The sequence below is a fragment of the Lissotriton vulgaris genome, chromosome 2_1, assembly GCF_964263255.1.
Source record: "Lissotriton vulgaris chromosome 2_1, aLisVul1.2, whole genome shotgun sequence".
NCBI classification, from domain to species: domain Eukaryota; kingdom Metazoa; phylum Chordata; class Amphibia; order Caudata; family Salamandridae; genus Lissotriton; species Lissotriton vulgaris.
In genome coordinates, this window is record NC_141687.1 from 1,178,125,780 (window position 1) to 1,178,145,238 (window position 19,459).

General features: G+C 44.7%; 1 protein-coding gene across 2 annotated transcripts in view; it reads right to left on the minus strand.

Moving 5' to 3' along the window:
- ARHGAP32 (Rho GTPase activating protein 32) overlaps positions 1-19,459 on the minus strand; it is a 1,359,293-nt gene that overhangs the window by 1,195,678 nt on the left and 144,156 nt on the right. For both annotated transcript variants that reach the window (XM_086956893.1, XM_086956892.1), the window contains exon 2: positions 15,825-15,933. In XM_086956893.1, the coding sequence (XP_086813019.1) occupies positions 15,825-15,933 (109 nt within the window). The remainder of the gene's footprint in view (positions 1-15,824; positions 15,934-19,459) is intronic.

Consider the following 19,459-nt stretch of genomic DNA (forward strand, 5'->3'; position numbering starts at 1 on the left):
TTCGTTGTGGAGGTAAGCCCACCTCTTATATTATTTGGTATTGTTCCTGCATCACGGGGAGTGCTGAGCCCAACAGGGTTGTGACATGAATTGGTGTTTTATTTGATACTGCTGACTAGGAGGGAGATTTGCAAATTGTGGCGTCAGACGGTACCTCCCACTTGGAAGGCCTGGTGAAACTCTGTAAGATATTTCAGAACCTTAGATCAGAGAGTAAATGCTTATAGAGAAAGGCCAGATATGGGCTTGTTTTGGAATCTATTGGATGACTCTTCTCTTGGAGGAGATATACTAGATTAGGGATAGGATAAGTTCCAATGATTAAAACCTCTGGTCAGCTCAGGTTGTGTTAAGGGTACTTACTGTAAAGAACATCAGCTAGGAGTGGAACCACCAAGTTATAGCACCAGAGAGTGGAACAGGTCGAGTGGTTGCTATAGCTACGGAGGTCATTTGAGGAAAGAAAATAAATAAATTTAAGCCTGCAGTCTCTGAAGATGGTCAAAATTCGGCACAAATTGAGGCAGACCATATCCAAGACTCACACGTCTCTCCGCCAGGTGGTGGGCATCTCCTCGTACATCTAGGCAATCTTTCAGGGCCCCTTCACTATTGCACCTTACAACATCTGAAAGCGGATCACCTCGGGAGAGGTCTGTTATACGATCAGTCAGTTCCCTTCTCGGCAGAAGTCAAAGAAGAAATATCCTGGGGGTTCACCCACATGGAAGCCTGGAATGGCCGGGCGATCTTCGGGTCAGTTCCAGACATGGTTATAGAGTCCAATGCCAGTAGGTGGGGACTTCTCCATCGACGGCACCTGGTCATTAGACAAACAGGCATTACACATCAATTGTGTGGCGCTCCTAGCAGGGTCATTCCCAGTACAATGCTGGACCAGGGACAGAGTGCGTTCATGTTGTTTTATTAAAGATTGACAACGTCTCAGCGGTCCGTTATGTCAATCACCTGGGGGGCCCTCGTTCCCGGGCCCTGGTGAATCTGGTGAATGAGTTTTGGGACTATAGTCTGGCTCACCACATTTAAGTGACGGCAGAGTATCTCCCGGGCCAAGCCAACGAGGTGGCAGATTGGCACTCCAGGCATCTCAGAGACTCCAGCGAGTGGAAACTGAACGTTCAATTCTTCAGGTGGTTAGACAGCCTCTGGGGCCTGTTCTCGGTGGACCTTTTCGCGTCCCATCTGGATGACCAGCTACCGCGCTACTTCAGCTGGATCCCCTCGCGGAGGCCACGGATGCACTCATCCAGTACTGGGGTCAGGAGAGGAGTTATGCCTTCCCTCCTTTCTCGATGGCAGTGCGGTCGGCGGGGCAGATCCGTCGTCAGAAGGCAGAGGAGGTGAGGTGACTCCGTATTGGAGGTTCCATGTTTGGTTACCAGTTCTTCTGGAACTTTCTTGGGATCCTCCAATCCCACTCCCCTGTTTCCTCATCTCCTTCTGAATCCGGACGGAAAACAGCATCACCTCATTCTCCAGGGTGTTCTCGGCCTCATGGCATGGCGGCTTTCAGGCGACGTTGGTCGCTTCCAGGCCTATCGGTACCGGCTGAGGCTATCTTATCTAAAGCCTGGGCAGACCAAGTGGATGCGTTGGTGTCTTTGACGGAGCTTGGATCCCATGGTCGCAGGCGTCGTTTCAGTCTTAAACTTCTTGGCGGAGGACAGGCTTGCGCACTGCTCCATTAACGTGGTGTGTTCCACTATTTCAGCGGCTCACTATCAGGTTGAGGGGGCTCCAATTGAAGAACATCCCTGTGTTTGTAGGCTCCTGAGAGGTATACGTCTTTCTTTAGCCCCGGGACCGCGCTATTCGGTCCTGTGGGACATCAATCTGGTTTTAAATCTCTTCCTGTCCTGGCAATAAGTATCTTTCTTTAAAGGAAATCTCAGCAAAGTTGGCCATGCTTTTATGCCTGATCTCAGACGTGCAAGCGCTGGACAGATCAGCCAGAAATTTTTCTCCAAAATGAGCCACGTTTACGGTGGGTCGCCGTACTAAGTCTTCCTTGCGACCGATTTCGTATCTGGCTTTCACTGAGATTTTCAAGTTGTGTGTTGTGAATTGCTTTAAAGCGTATGAAGATGTAACACTAGAACTTCGCCCTCCGGGCGAACAACTTCTTATTGCTTTAAGGAAACCGGACAAGGCAGTCACTTCCCCCGCCATTGCCAGCTGGGTGTGATAGGTCATGCAAGAAGGGGATATTGATACCAAAAGTTTGGAGCTCCCTCAGCCTGGGGTGCGATGGCTACTAAGGCCTTTTCCCTGGGGGCCCGTTTGGAGGACTTAATGTATGCCGCGGATTGGTCTTCAGATTCCACCTCCAAGCGGTTTTATTTTAAACCGGTTGTGGACGTTGCTCAGTTGGTGGTAAGTAAGCTTTGAACTAGCATAATCAGAGTCTCCGATCCGGACATAGAATCGAAATTTACCTAGCATAAGTAACGGTAAGTTTCAATTCTATAAAGGCCACAGAGGCGAGGATTATCCCTCCCGGAGCACGACCTTGTGCGAACCCTCCGGTATGAGTGTAAGTAATCGGGTTTTTTTCCCGATGCTTCCTGCCGTTGCTATTATGACATGTAACGTTTATTGTGAATATGGATGTCTGAGGTTTACGAATTGGATATTCCCCGGGAGACTCCCACGTTGTCTCTTTATGTTTCAGGGAATAACAGTTCCAAACAGGACCAGTAACTCGGTGGCGTGACTCGCGCGAAGAAAGAGGAGGGATACCTAAAATAGAGGAACCTTCTATTGGTTATGGACACTGTGAAAGGACTTCTGAGGCTTCATGCCCTTTGGACCTATGGGTTTTATAGTCTGAACGCAGACTGGATTTGTTTTTTCTTGGTTTAAATGAACTTTTTTCCCGATGTTGTGGGGGTAAAATCATTTATACTGCTTTACTGGCTGCTGTGAAATCTATATTGTGAATAAAGCGTAGAAAGAAAAGCCTAATCAGAGCCTTCGTGTCCTTAATAGAATTGAAACTTACTGTTACTTATGCTAGGCAAATTTTGATTTATGATGAATGACACTGAAAGATTGCCATGAGATCTATGATTATGCAAAATCGACTAGCCCTTGATATATTATTGGCAAAAGAGGGTGGAGTCTGAAGAATGTTGAAAGTTCAACATTGTTGCACTTACATTCCTGGTAAAAGTAAGAATCAGGAAGGATATATTCAGAATATAACAAATTTGCATAAGGAAGTAACACAACAGGAGGTTGACGGTGTCTGGGAGAGATTAAGAAACAGTTTCTCTGTTATAAGCAAGTGTTTTTCTTCTATAGGTAGTTCCCTAGTAGAAAAATATTACTACCAATAGTTTCTGTAGCCATTATAACATTAACAATGAGAATGACTTTTTAATAAAGAAAAGACGGAAAGAAAAGAAAGAAAGAAAATTAAGTAAAGAACGCAACGAAAGAAAAAGAGATAGAAGAGATCGAGTTGGAGAATTTTAAAGAAAAATGATATGTAAAATGTAAGGAGCAAGGGCCAGAAGATATAATAACAGCTATTTGACTTGACAAATCGTATGTTTAAGTATTTTTATGATGGTAAACCATCAAAGGGGGGAATGATGGAGTGAGGTTTGTGAAAATACACCCTCATGAAATGAAGTACCTCCATAACAATGTATTAACTGCCTGTACTAACCAACCCTGAATACACACACACACGGGGCATGCGCATTTTACCTTGCATACTAAACCATGATGGCATGAGCACGTATTAACTGTTTACGCTGTGAAAAATCGTACTAGTGCATGTTTATGTTACGTTGTACATTGCACATTTTGCATGTTGTGCACGAATAACAGAAAAGCTGCTTTAAATTAATAGCTTTCGCTAGGTAATAATTAACACAGGGTAATAGTATAGTGGGAGGTAAACAAAATGGGTTTATTTAAAGAATTAATATTCTTTTGTGTTTATTTGCTTTAGTACGAGAATGGGCCTGCATGAAAATGGCCTCTTGTCCGAGCCCGCATGTGGTTGTCTTGATCTGTACGAAGTACGCATGTGCTGAGAGCTCTGCCTGCTCACGAACTGCCGAGTGCACCAGCTGAGGTAATCCGTGTGAAGGCCATGTTGACCTGTGTCCTATTGTTTATGTGCCAAGATGCAACAGCGACTGTGGGAACGGACACGCTACATGCAATTTGACTGTGAAGAGGATGTCATAATACGAGAATGTTGCAAAATGTATGACTATTGATATTAGTAGTATATGATTGTATTTATCCTTAATACTTCCTTTGTTAAAACCGGTATGGGATGGACTTAAGATGAGAACCTGATGAGGAGATCCTAACATGACAATCACAGGCCAAGTTTCTACTGATACTGCACCATTGTAAGATAGTGAGCTAGGAATTAGGGTATAATTGATATCCCAATTTGGGGTGTGATATGAATCGAGAACCGGAGCGTCAGAATGAGAGCATCGAGAGAGAGACATTGAGACAGAGATCGAGAGATAGCACTTTAGGTACGAGAACATAGCGTGAGTGCTTGGGAGGAGACTGCGTTCAAGGAGAACTAGATCAAAAGTAGACAGGTTGAGAGACTATTGTCTTGTTTGCTGGTTATTTGCAAGACTTAACTGCATCTGTCTTGTTGGATTTGTCCTCTGAGCCTATCTCTGGGGACCTTTGCCACAACTTCGGCCAAGGACGTGGTTTTCCTGATTCTTTGGTGGGTATCACCCTCCTTAAATGCATTCATTCTGCAATATATTTCTGCAAAGTAGTTTTGCTGTACCTTCTTTCTCTTATCCCTATGCACGCTTTGATGTTGAGGCAAATGATTCATTTTGATCACATTGCTTGATAACTGTTCTCTTATGAGTGGTCTTGTGTGTGCACTGCTAATCTGAATTATGAGCATTTAATTTTAATAAGATAAAATTATTAATCAGATAAAGGACTCTGTGGTTATTGAATTAAAGTGTTAAACTGTTTAGTTAATGATAGTCACCATCAACTCATCAACTTATGGTCCATCAACCAGAAGAAGACAGTTAAAATTAAGAATAGTTAGGAATATTTCAAATGTGTAATTAATGTGCAGTATAGAACTGTACATATACAAAAAAAATTGACAAATTAAACCCCCCTAATCTAACACTCTTCTGCAGGGATCTATTATGGGTAATGTGAAATGGGCCCCGTTGTTTGGTAAGTGATTTATGTGTGACATATTTCCTGGTCCCTGGTTCATGAATTTTGGGGTTGCGCTGGACCAAGTCCAAACGTCTAACCTACTGCTTAGCCAATGCTCTTTATCCTAGTACTTAACCATGAACATTAAGTGTAAGATGGTTAACACTAGGCAGTAAATTGAGAAACTGGGACAAATTAAACAAAAACAAATTGTTCATCCGCCAGAACGGTCTCACCACTTTCCCTTCCCCATGCACTCCCATACACTTCAATAAGGCTTTTCCACCAGCGCTCCTGCAAGGGGCCTTTGACTGGTGGAGGGAGGGGGGCTGTCTCACAGTTGCAGACCTGTTCCACGGATGGGAGATAAGTTCATTCGCCAATTGATGTAGGGACTTTAATCTCCCCGACACAGCGAGATTTCCTTATAGCCAACTGGCCCATTGGGTAACATAGATCGAGTATAGACAAGCAGCCACTAGAGAGTTACTCCAGATTGCGCAATTTGTTCGCCAAGGAGCGGGAACCAAGGGGCCTATTTCACTTCTCTATTCTATTCTCAACACATCGAATACTGCTCCCACACTAAGATACAGGACCTTTTGGGAAGGGGTTTTGGGCACTGCTATCCCTACAGATCTGTGGACCACACTATTTAGAGACATCACTAAGCATAACAGATCGGTGGGTCTTCAGGAGGCCCATTATAAACTTCTTTACGATTGGTACCTCCACCCAGCAAAACTTCACAAAATCTACCTAACCACCTTAGAGAAATGTTGGCAAGGGTGCAGCCTACTGGGAGACTTTAGACATATTTGGTGGGACTGCCCCTCGATCAAGCCATACTGGAACGAGATCCTGGCCCAGGGAGATACTGGGATACCCCTGCCCCAGACACCTGAGTTTGTTCTACTGGGACTTCAAGACCCTTCTTTAAAGCAGCAAACGTTGGGGGACAGGTCCATAATGTGGCTGTGTTTGGGGGCAGCCAAGATGGCATTAGCAGCAGAGTGGGAAACCCATTGGCTCCCTCCAGGCCACAATGATATGTACGGTTGTGGCAGGGTCTAACCATGGAGCGAATGACAGATGAGCTTACCGAAAAACGAACGGGGTTTGATTATATATGGGGCCCCCTGGTAGAGTATACTTATCAAGAGGCGTACCACTGCTTTCCTGCCACCCCCGCATTCGAGCCCTTCATTTATTTCATGTTTAGGCCACTGAGGCAAGCCGCTACCAACCTGGTCTTCAGCCAAGAGAGCGCTGGACAATAAAATATTTACCCACAAGCTAAAATTGTATAGTACCACATGTCATAAGAGTTGCTGACGCTCGGTGTATGCTTATTTCACCTTTATTATTTTGAATATTATTTTACTTAATTTCTTAGTTGTTTGTACAGTAAGGCTAATGGAACAGTTGATGCATCTAGAATGGCAATTTCTACGGACATATGAAAGAACCATATAGAGTAACTCTGTTTCTACTGTGGCATGCTTTACGTAAGTGGTTGGATCGCTGCCATATTTCTTGTTTGTCTATGTGACGACAAAACGAAATAAATACAATTTGAGGGGAGAAAAAAACACTCGAAAGAAAATATATACATTTGAAGGAAAATTATTTTTTTAAAATGTATTTTAGTCTCCAAAGAACTTTCTAATACTTGCTAGACACAATTCAACTTTAATATATAGAGTAGCTCTATGTTCTACTGTCTAATTTTGCTACTACTTTAGATGCACCGATGAATATTTCTTTAATATTAAAGATGGCTTTGTTGTCAGTGTCTCACAATTTGAAGTAAGCATTTAACCAAATGACCAAATTATATAACACCTTGTTTTCTTTACTTCCAGTAGCCTCCCTCCAACTACCTTTATCCCACTCCCTCTACCTTCAGCCTCACTCCCTCCCACGGGCTCTAACCTCCAGTTTGGCAACTGAATAGATGATTACGGTAAGGGGGCAAGGAGTAAATGTGTGACAAAATGCTGGTCACTGATCTGAACTATAGAGCCAGAATGTGTCTAGTGAACACAAAGGGGCGCCCCACGAAGCTCACTAACTGGAAGGGGTAGATGGTTACAGGGTGGAAGAGGAGGACGATCAAGAGGAGAGGCCAAATTTGGTTTCACATGGGACGTTGTTTGAGGAAAGGCCAGCCCTGCAAAAGGGGTAAAATTAGAGGTGGTGAAAACATTAGTTGGCAAGCCATTGTAGGACGCAGCCAAAAAAAGTTAATTCAAAACTCTGAGAGTATTAAATTGTATAATAATGTTCCTAGCAGGTTCAGGGTTCATGGTGGCTGATGTAGGTAGTTGAGTGGGTATGCAGTCTTGGCATCATAGGTGGGTATGAGCAAGTGGGTTCGCTGGCAAACCCACTACAATAGGAAGATGAAACTTATTCAAGAGCAAACTGATTTGTTATCGGAATATCCAGGAATGGAACACTAATAATATAGAACCATATGCCAATCATATTCTAGGTCAGCACCAGAGGCGAGGATTACACTGTTCCTTCTTCACGTTAACAGCAGCCATTTAGAGAACAACTAAAGACTTAATTTCCCAAACCCCTCACGGAAAAGTCAACAGTTCAACAAAAGACAACGTCTAATCTGTTGAGGCCAGGAACCCTCGATAGCCCCTCATAGCTCCAGCAGCCCAGTTAATATCCTCCGGCCTTAATATTATTTTATTCCCATGTTAATCTGTGTAATTTTTGTGCACTTTGCAGTGCTTATGTGTCTGATTTACTGGGCGGCTACAGGATCGTTAGTCACTCCTCCGCGACCACTGACATTACTGTGAACAGGCTATGGCACTTGGGGCTATTGTGGTGTAGTCCTACGACCACTAGAGTGAGCCACATCCCACCCGTACCGGCACACAACTTCAATTCTCCTGAACAGTACAGTAGGCCGGGTGCTCAGCTTCCAAGGCTCTTGTGCCCCCATATGCCTAGAGCAATTACGCCCTCAAAAAGGTCTGTATTTGCAGCACTGAGCGCGTTTCTGTGCTTTTAGACGAGTGGACATCCCCCCAGGCAAGTCAAATTACCCTGTACATTTTGTGGGTGTGGGGTGCCCTGCCAGGCCCAGACCCGCTGTTATTAGCTCTTGGGGCTGCATTACTGCGCCAGGAGACCAACACCTTGTTGAAACCTTCAATTACCCAGCTCTTATACTCTTGCCTGCCTTGCTATGCCTGCCCTTTTGTCTAGGACACTCTTTTGATTAATGAGTGATATTCACAGAGAGGGACCGCAGGATTTACCTCCCCACTGATGACCATGTTTGTGAAGGCATGGACACCTATTTCAAAAGCGGTTTTGCAGGCAGCGGCCCCCCTGCAGAGAAATCTGTTGCAATACGCAGAATGCTTCTTTAAAACCCTCCCTGGGAAGGAAGACACTCTAGGGTTTATACCCCTTTTACTTCCGGGAAGGCCCATTCCACCCGCACAGCTCTACAAGCACGAGAAGGACACAGAGTCAGGCGTCGACCTCGACTCGTTTGACAGGCTGAAGGGGGCCATCATGGACTACTGTTTGACTCTGCCTCTGGACCCTCTGGAACCCGTGCCTTTGGAGTTACAACCTTAGGGGACCTCTTACTCCTCCTGCAAGCCCACACCCCCACAGGAGTCAGACTCACCCTCCGGCTCTGATGTAGAGAATGAGACAGGGTCCTGTCCATGGCGCCCCTCGTCCCATCATGCACAAGATGTGCCAACTGACGATGGTCCCCGAGGCTATCCTTGATAAGCTGGAACCAGAGCGCTCCTCAGAATGGGTACCGGTGGATAAGGTTGCAACCTTTATCGCATGGGGCTTCCTAAGCTACTGTGTAAGGAGATCTGCGACTGCCTGCGGACGAAATGACCACGCCCATCCCTGGGAGACAAGGTGGCAATCATACCAGACATCGACGAGCGCATGGCTACCTTCCTGGGAAAGTGCATGACCATTCCCAAAAAGGGGATCGACCGGTCCTGGCGGGCTTGCCAAGACAAGCTCTGGGATATCTCGGGCCCCTTGACCAGTATCTTAGACATGGTTGAAGATGCTAAGGCACCTGGGACTCTGATTTCCCCTGTGGTCCTGTCCGGTTGGGCCCAACGGACCATTATCTTCCTGGGGAATGTGAACTGTGCCATCTCTACGGAGCAGCGCCATTCGCTCCTCATCAAGGTTGATCCTAAACTGGGTGGACCTTGCCACATCTGAGGCAGGCCTCATTACCCAAGGGGTCTGTTCGGCTACCTGTTTATCCGGGAGTTGGAAAAGCAGAGGCATCCATAAAGCACATCTTTACGCCCCAGGTTTTCATTAGGGATGGCTGAAACAGGTGGCGTTCGGCCGGCCACTCACATCACCCAGCTTCCAGCAGATTAACAGTATCAAAACGCCTCTTAGTTCTGAAAAGTTTGCTCCACTAGAGGCTACCCCAAGCACTGGGGTGTGAAATAAGTGAACCAAGGTGGCTGCAACCAAGGAGCAAAACAAGGTGAATGTTCATCTTTTTCCTCACCAAAGTCTGGGGGCAGACTTAAGGATTTCTTTCACAAGGCTTACCTCAGATGCATGGGTCCTTCAGATAATACAGGGTTTCCACATAGAATTCAATGGCTCCCCTGTCCAGGAAAGTCCCCTGTTCCCTTGATGTTCTCTCCTGCACATGCCGATCTAGTAGATGTGAAGGTCTCGGGGTTACTCTGCAAAGTGGCAATGGTGTTCACCTCCCCTCATCCAAGGGGCTTTTTAAGCTATCTCTTTGTAATGGACAAAAAAGATGGCAGCCAAAGGCCGGTGATCAACCTGAAAGAGTTGGGGATCTCCACCTCCCCAGCGATTGGACTGTGTCCAATCTCAAGGATGCCTACTTAACCATCCAGATCTGGACCCCTCACCCCCACTTCCTCCAGTTTCAATGCCAGGGGAATATGTTTCAGTTCACCATTCTCCCCTTCGGTCCTTCATCCACCCCATGGTGCTTCACGAACGTTAATGAAACCGGTGGCAGAGTAACTCTGGGCCCATGGTGTTTGTCTCATTATCTACTTAGACATTCTCCGAATGTATCAATGCCCACGGAATTTCTCGCTGCATTTACAGATGGCAGTCTCTCTCCTGGAGTGCCTTGGTTTTATCATAAACCAACAGAAGTTGGGTCTTTTACCCTCTCAGTCGCTGGTGATTGAGAGGGTTTGTGGTCCGAGCCACCCTCAGTCTTTCCGCCAGGAAGATAACCAAGATTAAACACAAGCTGCACTGCCTGGAGGTCAGAACTTCCACCTCCTTATGCCAGATAGCAAGAGTGGTGGGGCTTCTGTTGTCCTCCATTTGGGATATTTTACAGGACCCCTTCATTATCAGGCCCTCCAACGGTTGAAAGACTTTCACCTCAGGGAGGGTCTCAGGCGCTCCCACATGGTTCCCTTGTCAGAGGAAGCTCAAGAAGAGATTCAATGGTGGCTGGCTCATATGGAAGCATGCAATGTTCAGGTGATATTTGGATACCTTCCAGATTTGGTCATAAAGTTCAACAGCAGTGGCATGGGCGGGGGTCACAAAGTGGAACTTCTCAACAGGAGGACAATCGTCCTCTCAAAAAAAACATTCATGCACACCAATTGCCTCGAACTACTGGCAGGATCGTTTGTGGTCTGGAGCTGGACCAAAGAACGAGTGCAGTGCTGTGCCATATTCAAAATGGACAATGTAGCAGCAGTTCGATACCCAAGTCAACTCTGAGGTACTAGATTCAAGAATCTGTCAGATCTGGCCCACAACTTCTGGAACTACGGCCTAGAGAACTAGATCTGTGTCAGCCAAACATCTCCCGGACCAGCCAATTAAATAGCTGATTGGCATTCACAACATCTTCAAGAAGCGAGCATCTGGCATCCATCAGCGTTCCAAGCCTCTACGACAGATAGGGACCATTCACAGTGGACCTCTTTACGTCTTGTCTGGACAACCAACTCTTGAAGTACTTTAACTGGCACCCAGACCTGGAGGCGGACGCCACAGACACTTTCTTCCAGAACTGGCAAAAGGAAGGAAATTATTACTTCCCTCCATTTATGATGATCATGCACCGCTCTGCTCTGGTAAGATGACAGAAGGCGGACATCGCCATAATGGATCCTGACCTGGAAATCAAAAGTCTGGTATCCAGGGCTTCTGGAATTCTTGGGATTTTCCAATCCTCTTACCCTTCTTTTCAGATCTCCTCAAGGACCCTGAGGGAATCTCCATCATCTAGAGTTGGAGAGGTCTCTGTTTCATATGACATGGAGGATTACAGGGAACGGTGGAGAGTCCCAGGTCTTTCAAGACAGGCTGCATCTCCATCTCCATCTCCAAGGTCTTAGGCAGATAGCACCACCAAGCGTTATAGAACGGCACGGGCTCGATGGTTGGGCTAGTGTCATCACGATGTTTGGATCTCGTGGAGGCAGAAATCTTGAACTTCCTTGCTTTGTTGGCATTAGATGGGCTTGCATATAGATCTATAAATGTCTTTGGCGTGTAGTTCCCACTAATCTGTAGGACCTGCGTGTTTGTGGACAACATACACTTTGGGTGAGGTGCTTATACTGATTCTATGCACCCCCATAGTATATGTTGGCCTAGCTCACAGTGCCACCATAAGCCGCCCTAAATTAAACAAGAAGCAAATGGCTTCTGGCAATCACTGAACATGACAACCATGACCACTCAGAAATTATGGTAACAGATCTAGAACCCTTTCGCCCAGTCACTCGTACACTGTTGTTCTCAGAGAAAAATACTGAGAATACACAATGGGACATTTGAATATATTTATTGAACCAATGCTATTCTTGCAAAGAATACATGTGCTGTGATAATCAGTAGACTGAAGCATATGAAAGTGATTACAAGCACCAAAATAGTAGCTAGCAGATAAAGTTCCACCATGGTGCTAAAACAGTGTATATATGCAGGCATATAAGGTGGTAATCAGGCATACTCCTACTATGCAATCTCTACTCTAGGTGAGTCTAGAGTATTTGTAGGTGTGTGTATCTAGAGCCAGGAATCCCCCCAAGGGATGATTTCCCCCCCCCCCCCCACACTATCCGGCAGGAAGGAATGCAGGACCTAGTCTTGGTCACGAACTGGACACACCTCATGGAGATGTTAGTCAGCTGCTTGGGGAAGCCTCAGCATGCAGATACCCCTTGACGTCAGAAGTGTCTCCTTTGCTAACCCCCAGAAATGCGTATGTATTTATAATAAAAAGCATCCTTGCGATGTATATGCAGATTAGCATTGTTATGGATATGTAGATAGCCATGTCGCCCCGTGGATTAAGATAGAATGGCATTTGAACATCGTGTGTAAATGCCTTGTACTTTGTGTTCAAGGCATCATGATAATATTGCGCAAAACGAAATGTAAAAGCAGAGCAGTTTTAGAGAAACAAATCCAACATTGTCATGCATGCAAATATGTGCAAAAGGTTACCGTAAAATGTTATTGTGCAGAAAGAGGACAATGTAAGAAAATGTGCAGCACTGCTATATGGGCCTAACCCGGGCATATAAAACCTTCAGGTCGGCAATCTCAGCTGGACGCTCACCATTTGGTGATCCTACGGTGGGGAATACCCTTTGGTGCAACAGCTCTTGCGCCACGCTGGTCTCTCTCTTCTCCAAAAGTAAGACACTCTGTTTTGTCGGATGTCAACAAGGTTCTTTATCTGTTTTTGTCTTGGCAGTCCAATAAATATCTTTCCCGGAAGGAGTTGCCGGCCAAGCTAGCCACTCTACTTTTCCTGGTTTCATGCCAGCGTGTCAGATGTCAGCGCACTGGACGTAACGGGTTGAGTATTCACCCCGAGGGGGACACCTTCTATATTTCAAGACGTACAAAATGTAATTCTCAACTAGTTAATTATTCTTCTTTACCAGATTACCTGAAGCTGTTCGTTGTGAGGTCTATAAAGAGTTATGAGAGTTATGAGTCTTATGGAGACTGGATTATGGAAACTCCCTGTACATAGGGTTACCCCAGCGGCTGCTGGATAAGCTACAGGGGGTTATGAACGATGCGGCCAGGTTGATCTACAAGAAACCTAGGATGACCCACTCATCCCCGCTGATGCAGGAGCTTCATTGGCTCCCAATTCGGCAGAGAGTAGTTTTCAAGGGACTGTGTATAGTGCATAAGACGCTGTACGGGAATGCACCAACATACCTTAAGTCCAGAATTTCCCTCTACACGCCGAGCAGGACTCTACGCTCTTCGGATGCTACTCTCCTATCCCAACCCCGATTTAAACTGGCCACGGTAGGGGGACGTGCCTTCTCTAAAACACTCCCGGCTCTGTGGAATAAATTGACCCCAGATCTTAGGAAGGAACGCAATTTGTTAACTTTTAGGAAAAAGCTAAAAACTGTGTTATTCAAACAAGCATGGAGCAGTCACTAAGCGCACTCCAAGATCAAGTAATATGCTCAGCCCTACTAGTTAATTTGGACAACCAGCGCTTAGAGGCCCCGGTGGCTATAACGCGCTATACAAATCAAATAAATAAATAAATAAATAAATAAATATGATGGCGGACATTCACCCCATGGAGAGAGGCAATTGCTAATAGTCCTAAAGAAACCATTCGAGTTAGTCTCTTCACCTGCCAGCACCAGATGGGACCAGTGGCCAATGAAGGAAGCTGGAACTGATACAAAGATGTTTGGGGCTCACTCCACTAGAAGAGCTATGGCATCAAAAGCTTCTCCCTTGGGGTCCACCTGGAGAATATCCTCAATGCAACGGACTGGTCCTCAGATTCGACCTTTAAGAGGTTTTATTTCAAACCAGACTCTGGTATTGGTTGTTTATAAGCTTTAAACTAGCGTAATCCTTGCCTTCAGTCCAGACATAGAATGAAAAATGGCCTAACTATCGTAACAGAAATTTTCAATTCTATGAAGGACACAGAGGTGAGGATTAGCCCACAGGTCGTCATACTTTCCCTCCTTATAATAAGAGGTTTGCGTTGAAGTGGGTGTATCCGACCTTCTTTGATAGTTTTAAGTGTATTGCTTATGGCTTATTGTGACCATGTGTGTTTTCTGCTGGAGTTATGTAGGGAACTTTTGGTTTCCAGTATCATACACCTATGTTCATTTACCTCTACGATTTGATGGGTCGAAACAGGATTAAGGATGCTACGTGGTTTCCAGTATCATGCACCTCTGTTCATTTACCTCTATGATTTGATGGGTCGAAACAGGATTAAGGATGCTACTATCGATTTGCAGTCGCAGGAATAATCAACAAGGGATTATCAAGGGGCCCTGCCCTAAATTTATTGGATGTTGCCTATTGTTGAACTGTTGACTTTTTCCCTAGTGTTATGGGAAATGAAATCTTTTGTTGTTCTCTAAATGGCTGCTGTTAATAAAGCGAAGAAATAACAGCAAAATCCTTGCTTCCTTGTTCTTAATAGAATTGAAAACTTCCATTACGAAAGCTAGGACATTTTTCATTGCACCAATGAACTTGGAATTGAAGCAAAACCAAATCATAACAAATCCACAAGCCACATCAAACCATACAATTTTTCATCATTCCAAATCACTTGCCATACATCTATAAATAGTACACTCAAAGCAGGACAAGTAGGAATGTCCTTTTGTCAACCTGACGTCTTATTCTCTCTTGACAATGAAAGTTGTACCTACTAAGTGGTTGAAAGCAGTGAAGGGCAACTGTATTATGACATGGGGACACACATCCCCACCATCCAAAAGACGTTTGAAGGAATGAGCTCATTTATTATATGAAATGAAGAGGTGGAATGGGGATTTACTGGGGTAAACTGAGGTAAAGGAAATTATACATTTAATATCTGCCTATTATCCTGCTGTTGGGGATGTAGAACGAGTTATAAGTGATTCTTTTTCTAACTGTAAATTAACCAGGGACGCATAACTAAAAGGTCATTTGATTGTATCAGGGAATAAAGAGGAGGAAATATGCTTTTATTGAGCATTTCATATATTGAACATATGCAGCGTTTCTGCTTTAGCAATACATTTGATTGCAGAGCGGCTTATGCTGAAAGGTCAGAGGCAGGACAGGAGTGATAATCATCCTAAATCAGACACTGCACACTAAACATATTCCAGTTTTGCAGTCACATATGGTTGCAAAATAACATTCTTGTCTTGAAAGCATCCATGATACAAAGTGCAGAAGCAGCGTATGAAAACACGGTCATGTACGTTCTTAAACTCCACAACCGAAAACGTAAGCAGAAAACAAAGTCTGTAGCAAGATCGAAGTAGCAACGCCTGAAAATATGAATTATAAAATGTATTGATGAGGACATGACTTTTGGATCAATTACATGCTTAGCTAACAATCAAAGCAAGTAAGAAATTTTAGTTAAACATCACCTGAAAGAACATTACGCAAGTGGTGAGATGTGAACCTGGCCTTTTGCTCCTTTCAGCATTGATATTTTACCCATCAGCTCCTGAAACAAAGACCTGAAGACTAGTGGAACGGCAAGGACTACAAATGTGTTAAATGGACTAGAAGGAAAGTAAACAAGGTAGAGCGTTGAGAGTTACCATAGCGCAGAGAGTCTCTTCCCAGTCTGGCCGCTCCCTTGGATGGATGCTCCTTTGAAGTTCTGGGACAAAGTCATCCTCTTCTAGATGGTGAGAAGACTTCATGGTTCTATTAAGACAAAATATAAAGAAGACAATAACTTTTAGTAGGACAATTCACATTGGTTTTGTCCAACATCTTAGAAGCTGAAAATCAGCAGATACCAACCATTAAAAGCATCGCAACTTTTGCTGCCTCATGGAATTTTTAAGTTATTGAAAGCGATACTTGAATAACCCTGCTCTGTGATCACATTTGATTTGAAGCACTTATAAAGTCTATAGCAGTGGTGGCTCCCCATAGGGGTGTGGGGGCGTAGCCCAACTGCTTTCTCGCAGCAGTGCGAGAAGGCAGAAACATAAAATGGTAAAACTACTATTTTATGTTTCTGCTTCTCGCACTGCGGGAAAGCAGAAGTGCCAGGTGCCTGGTTGAGGGAGGGTGGGCGGTCCTGGTCGATGGGGGGGGGGAGTGGCTCTGCCCACTGTTGTGGGAACTGACTGTTTGGTCGGCCCCAGGACCTACGATCCCAGTCATGCGCATCCCCCCCTTTTTCTCTATGTAGGCTGCATGACTGTAGTATGGAATAACGGACGGTCCAAGCCAGGTAGTTTACCACGTAGATTTATTGAGATGGTAAAGTTAAATACAGGGAGGTAAAGTCATAGTCTAAGTAGGAGCCCCACCAGGAGCAGCTTCCCTGCTGCTCAGCCCTTCAGCCAAATGATTCACGCACGCACACATTCCAAACACTAACATTTCATCAGGCAGTCATTCTAACTGAGCAGCAGGATACTACACTCATGCAGTCTACATAGAGAAAATGGCCTGGCTGGGGAGCTCTCCGCTGAGCCTCACCAATCACAACGCTGCCATTGCAGCGTTGTGATTGGCCTAGCCTAGGGTAGGGGCAGGAGGCTGCCAGCTAGCTGCTTCCTGTTCCTCCACCAGAATTAATAATATGTGGCCAGGAGGGACTCGGAGGCAGGACGGTACCGGCTGTAACGGTAACTAACTTAATTTTATTCCCAACCCACTCCCCCGCTTCTCCCGCGAGAATGCCAGCCGCGGTTGGCTAACTGCCTGTAGTGTTCAAACTTTCATTGCACATACAGAATATATCACTGAAAGCTATTGTTTGGCCAACTGGGCTGAATAATTCACTTAGTATTTATTACATGACCCTAAGAGGTTAAATAAAACCCCAATCAAACGCGGGCTTGTGAGAAATATTACTCATTCACTAAAACGTGGGCTGAATTGTTGCGCAATTGGATCAAATCGCTTGTTTAATAGAGCATAATCTTTGATGACTGTGGATGCCGGAAGATACATTTCTTCCACCCTCAGGTTGCCAATGTTATCACTGCATTGCATCAGTCTGGGACTGAGCCCTGTTGTTGGTGAGATGTTTTCACTGGGTCATATATCGAAATTACCATTTTACCTTTTTGTTTGTGCAGCTCTTCCTTAACTGCAATATAAGGCATATCGCATATCGTTTCATATTCTGATTTACTGTTATTACGAAAGTTGTTGCTCGCTATGCTTTTAGTGGTTCGATAGAATAGTAATCTCTGAACACAATACATTTTTGATGGGTGTGACTCCTTAGTGATACAACGCCTGCCTGAACCTGTCTAGACACCCAGGTGCAAGGGATCTAACGCAGTGTGAGCATGTTACTGCAGTGTGGCGCCAATTCAGGGCAATTTGTGTTCCCCTTTCTACCTACCCATCTTTTTAACTCTCATCTTTCCTTACGCTTACCTCTCTAGTTATGACGTTTTCTATTTTTCCAACCGCTCCGTTTTTTCCCCTTTTGGGGTCTTTTTGCTTTCTCCATTTCCTTCACCGTGGGTCGCACACTGCCCGCACCCTACACCCCAGTCTTGGTAGCTCCCAGCATAGTTATTTATGAGCACCAGACAGAAGAGGATCATGAATAAGTAATTACATTTTAGTGGGACTGGGTTCACCAGGCCCGGTGGCAGTCCCGCTTGAGGTGCTCTAGTTGGATGGCTCACTAGTCAATACATCCCTGCCTTCAATAGCGCATTTTTTAATTGATTGGTGTACTTAAACTCTGGACAGCATATCATTTTGTTTTTTCAAACCGCAAATTGTCAGTACGATGCTCTAAGGATGTTACGTCATTGTATCGTGTTGTGTTAGTGTACTCACTGTTTTGTTGATTTGCTGATACGGTGTTACTTGGGGGGAAACGTTATTTTGTGTATTGGTGGGTTGACTTGGAATATGGTGTTTTGTGTTGGTTGTGTTGAGATACGTCATAGAGAAGCACGTCAGGGAGGATGGCTCAGTGAGATGAACGTTCGCTGATAATCAGCGCACGATTGCCGTAAAGGTTGTCCTTACACAGGATACAATTCCTGGATAGCAGAAAAGATGGAGCCAGTTATCCATTAAAATGCAAGGTTCGTAGGACTTTTGGTCGAGGGGCTGGGGCATTCAGTTCCAGGAATTCACTGCCTAACAGGTAAAACAGAGCAGTCTTTGACAACATTTATTGATTTTAGGTAAGGCACCTGTCGAATGAATGTAGTTCTTGAATAATAGAGGGGCCGTTTTGTGCAGAGATTCTGCACAAATACAGAAATATTTGAACAACTCCTCTTTGTTTATTGACAGTCAGTAGATATCTAAAAAAAACTGCCAAAAATAGAGGCATGATGAGGAAAACTAAGTAGCAGTGCAGTACAACTATTATGTAACACCTCACCAATTTCAAATGTCACCAGCCGCCACTGGTCTCCAGAAAAGCATTTCATTTTCTTGTGATGAGCAGTAAAGCAAATATCTACACAAGAGGATCAATGTTCAGATATTTACCATCCATTTCTCAAAATCATGACTCAACCTGAATCTACTGCAAACACCAGTGAAGAAAACACTGCAGTATCCCAGAATACCAAACCACAATGTTCTTTGCTTTCAGATTGTGAATGTTGACAACTCTGTTTTTATACAAGGGTACTCGTTTATTGTGCAATCAGCTTTACGTTTGTTAATACAATCTTTTTTTAAATCAAAGACAATTTATTTATTTTAATATTTGGCAAAAACCTACGTGAATCGGGTAGTCCAATCAAGACATCAAAACATTGTTTTTAGATGTGGAATCTCCGAAACTTTGCACATTTGATGACACTAATAACTATAACTTTCAACATTGTACCTGAATGTATGTACTGCACTCTTAAGTTTGGAAAGCTGATGCAATATAAAACACCTAAATGAATTGAGGTATGTATGTACAGGTGTTTACAGAGGGCAACCCAAGCTACAAAGCAACACAGCACTGAACGAGGGCGAGAGCCCAGCTATAATTCATTTATATTAAAGTAAGATATGACCGGTGGAGAGTCCTGTCTGTCGCTGTGGTGTTTCCTGAAGAGATGGGTATGTAGTCAATCTAATGGATTGTGTAGCAAACCCATTTAAATTAAGAAATGTGAGGGGCGTGGCCAAGATGGCGGCGTGAGCAGACGTGCTTTGTCGGAGCTCCCGCCGCCGGCCGTTATCCATAGCGCTTCTGTCAGCAAACGCCCGGACCCGAGCACTTCCCCGGCGG